A 3961-nucleotide genomic window follows, 5' to 3' on the forward strand; every position below is an offset into this window, starting at 1 on the left:
CCCTGTGCCTTCACAGTCACACACACACAGAGCCCTGTGCCTTCACACACACATAGAGCCCTGTGCCTTCAGTCACACACACACAGAACCCTGTACCTTCAGTCACACACACACAGAACCCTGTGCCTTCAGTCACACACACACAGAACCCTGTGCCTTCACACTCACACACAGCCCTGAGCGTTCACACTCACACAGAGCCGCTCGCTGCTGGGGCCCCTCGCCCCCACCTCCCCAGGCACCCCCAGGACCCCCCGGTCCGCTCGCCCTCAGGAGGCACCAGGTGCCGCTCCCAGGGAGCTGCAGGGACGCTGCCCCGAGACACCCGCGGCAGAACCGCCCCCAGTGCGCGCAGGGAGAGCCCCCACCGCTGCACCTCCACATCCTGCAGACCCCGTCCTGCCGCCTCCAGGGAGAGCCCCCCCAAACGTGGGGCCTCCCCACTGTCCCCCCTGCCCTCACCCAGTGGGACCAAGGCTCCTCACCCAGAGCAGCCGCTGCCGTGTCACCCCCCAGCTGCTCCCACAGCCCCCACAGCGCTGCCCTATCACCACAGGGACCCTTTCGCTGCAGCCCCCGCAGCAGGGCCCGCACCCCCCACTGCCCGTCCCCGGCCGCCACAGCGGGGACGCGCCCCCCGCCCGCACGGCCGAGCCCGCACCCGCCCCGCACGGCCCCCGCAGCCCCGGCCCCGCCACAGCCGCAGTCCCCTCACCCGCTTGCGTGGTGTCGCTCAGGTCGCAGCCGCTGCCGGGGAAGTCGCGCAGCTTCCTCCCGCTGAGGCAGAGGATGCCCGAGCTGCCCGCCTCCTCCAGGGCCCGCTCCAGGCTGCGCACCGTGTGCGGCTGCGGCAGAGCGGCCGCGCCCCAGTGCGGCCCGGCCGAGAAGGAGAGGGTGAGGTGCGCGGGAATGCCCAGCCCCGCCGCTCCGCTCCCGCCGCCGCTCCCGTTGTTGCCGCCGCCGCCGCCGCCCCCCTGCCCGGCCGCCATCTTGACCGGCCCCTCCACAACAACGGCCGGGGCCGCCCCGCCGCCGCTGCGCACGCGCCGCGGAGCCCGCAGGGGGCGCCGCGCAAGGGGAGGGCGGGGCTTCCGAGAGCCCCTCGGCCGCTCCCACCAATCCGCGGCGGAGCCGGGGGCGAGGGGGCGTGGCCTCCCCGAGGCGGTGCCTGAGGGCCGCGAGGGGGCGCTGCCGGCGCTGAGGGAGCCGGGTGGGAACGGAACGGGGAGATCCCGGGGACGGGAAAATCCCGGGAACGGGGGGTTCCGCAGCCGGGCCGGGGGTCAGGGGAGCCTTGAGAAGGGTTCAGAGCTGACAGAACGTGGCAAACATTTGCTGGGCAGCCCCGGCGCCGGTGGGAGCGTGTCCCTGCCCGGCCCGGGGCGGATCGGCTGTGCCCGCTCCCTGAGGCAACGCTCAGGTTTGGGGTCGGGTCTGCGGCACCGCAGATCCTCGAATGCTCCTCATCCAAAGGTCACCTGCGCCAGGTGCATCACAGCATCCATCGCTTCTGCCCTGAAAACCCGTAAGGACAGCGCTGGTGGCAGGGACTGCGGATCCCCGCTGGTGGCAGGGAAAATACAGCCAGGAGTCGTCCATGGCAGAACAAAGGGAATGGGAGTGCGGGGGTCACCCTGAAATGGGTTAGAGAACACTCGCAAAAGCCTCAGAGACGCGAATGCTTGTGACTCAGAATGTGAAAGGGAAGTGGCGAGGCATAAATCAGAAGCTGGTTGCAATGTCCGGGGCGCAGTTATGTGAGTAAAATGCTACACAACTGCTGGAACACCATATGGATGGATAATTGCCTTTGTTACCATGTAATCCGTACGTGTTAGGTCTACATACTTATCTGTGAAAAATTATTCTCGAGGCATGATTAGGAAAGGCTCATAGACCCACTTTTTAATGGAATTGTTGTGGGTTTCATAAGCAGAATTTGCCTTTATACCTTGGTCCTCCTGAAGGCCTTGAATTCTTGAATTGTTTTGGGGTTTTGGTTTTTTACATGCATACATCATGCCTAATTTTGGGATCTAAGGGAAATTCTGTCTATAAGCAGTATGGAAGAGACTACCCTTCAGTCAGCAACATGTCACTGAGAGACAGCTGAGCCATTATCAGTCGAAAGAGGAACAGCCCTGAAATACTGTGTTGGGTGATCTCTGGCTGAAATTCAGTAGAACCAAATGAGCCAGGATCAGTAAGAAGGTACTAAAGAGTGAAGGGTTCAGTCCTTTGTTGCAGTGTTGGATGGACTTTGGGATCACCGTGTCCCAGCAAACAGATTCCCCTTCCAACAACAAGGCCTATGTGCAAAATGCGCGTGTGGTGGGGAAAGGGCTCCCATTGTCACCTGCAGATACTGTGGCTTTCTGCTTCCTCTAACCTTGGCTACTTGTGAGGGCTGTGGGATTCAAGCTTACAGATGACTACCTACCAATCAGTCTGCCTGGGCCAGAGCTCCTGCTCTTGCCCTGAAAAAGCTGATTGTTCCTTGGGTTCACAGCAAGAAAATCAGACAAACCTCTATAAACACTGCTGAGTGCTGCCCTTGGTTGAGGTTCCAGCCAGAGAGAGTGGAGGGTGAATAAACCCAGACTGGTGTCGGGCCAAGTGTGTAGGATGATTTTGCCTGCAGACATGGAGCAGGAGGTACAGTGCCTCTGCAGCTGGCAGGAGTGAGGCAGAGCAGCAGCCAGGACCAGCTCCAGCATCTAAATTCTACTAAATGTTAGAACTAGTTGCTCTGAGTTTCCAAAGCGGGTGTCTTGGCACAGGGCCAGCTCAGAGCTGCAGATTTGCTGTCCTCCCTCTCAGCCACATCACTCAGCCACTTACTGTTCAGAGCCCAAGTTAGACAGAGAAAGGTGCTCAGCTCTCTCTGGATGAAATAGGCCCAACAAATTGTCAGAAGAAGACTCAAAACACCATTTTGTCACGCTGGAGTTCTCCCGTACGAGGGGGCCTTTTTATCCTTAACCAAATACTCGCTGTGCCTGCAGGTGCCCCTACTGAGGAGCAAACCCAGCTCGCTCAGTTTGCTCAGACACATGATCACATCTTCAAAGGCACTGGAGTGTCCCCTACAACAGGCTAGGAGCAATGTCTGAGGCTTTTCCTAACAGCTAACCAAAAATCCCCAATTTGCAAACTGTCTCCAGCAAATTGCTGCTCACTGGGGCAAAAGCTTGAAAACTGATTGCACGTTCCTGTGGTGGAGCAGATTTACCTGTGGGGGTCATTTATCACCTCCAATAGCTGCAGAATCAGAACAGATGTCTGGAGCACTGAAGTCTAATTACTTTTATTTATACTGGATTTCACAGCCTTTCAAGAGTTCTTTCTCCCTATGCCCCCCCTTCTTTGTAATTCCACAAGTAAAACCAGAGTCACTAGTCTAGGGGCAGAAGGCTTCCCAAAACAACCTTCCTGGCATAATAAGCAGTAAGCCAGAGCTGTGTCATCCCTCAGTTTCTCCTATAAAACAGAGATGGTTGCATTTTCATATTATTTATGGCAGTTAAGATGCATAGAGGAAGAGGTGGAAATGCTCAGATGTTGTCATGAGACTGCACAAGACAAAGATATTTTCTTGGTCCCATGCCAGGCAGAGCTGATGTCTCAGGAGTTTGGAGATTTCTGAAAATCACACACTTCCATGAAGAGCTTCAAGTTTGAAAGTCTTTGCGGTTACCCATATCTGCTCCAGACGAGATAAAAACTCATAAAGATATGACACCAGCAGGCTTTTACAGCTCATGTTAATGCCTAGAGGAATGAGATCTAGATCAGGCTTTGATCTATCTAACTTCCAACATGGAGTGCAAGATGTGGTTGCTCACAAGCCATGCTCAGAGTAAGTGTAAGAGCTGCGTGCCCGTCCTGCTGCTCTGCCGTGCTGCTCCCACAGCTCTTGTCACCCCTGCTCAGCATCATTGCTCACAGCTCCAAATGTCCC

General features: G+C 57.2%; 1 protein-coding gene across 6 annotated transcripts in view; it reads right to left on the minus strand.

Annotated features, from left to right (window-relative positions):
• LRCH2 (leucine rich repeats and calponin homology domain containing 2) overlaps positions 1–989 on the minus strand; it is a 47515-nt gene extending 46526 nt beyond the window's left edge. For all 6 annotated transcript variants that reach the window (XR_003535405.1, XM_027690438.1, XM_027690437.1 and 3 more), the window contains exon 1: positions 716–989. Coding sequence is in view for 5 of the 6 variants with exons in the window: in XM_027690438.1 (XP_027546239.1) it covers positions 716–989 (274 nt within the window). In the remaining variant the exon portion in view is untranslated. The remainder of the gene's footprint in view (positions 1–715) is intronic.
• Between the last annotated feature and the right edge of the window lie 2972 nt (positions 990–3961).

This window comes from Neopelma chrysocephalum, unplaced genomic scaffold (genome assembly GCF_003984885.1).
Source record: "Neopelma chrysocephalum unplaced genomic scaffold, ASM398488v2 Primary Assembly neopelma1_81, whole genome shotgun sequence".
In the NCBI taxonomy this organism is placed as follows: Eukaryota; Metazoa; Chordata; class Aves; order Passeriformes; family Pipridae; genus Neopelma; species Neopelma chrysocephalum.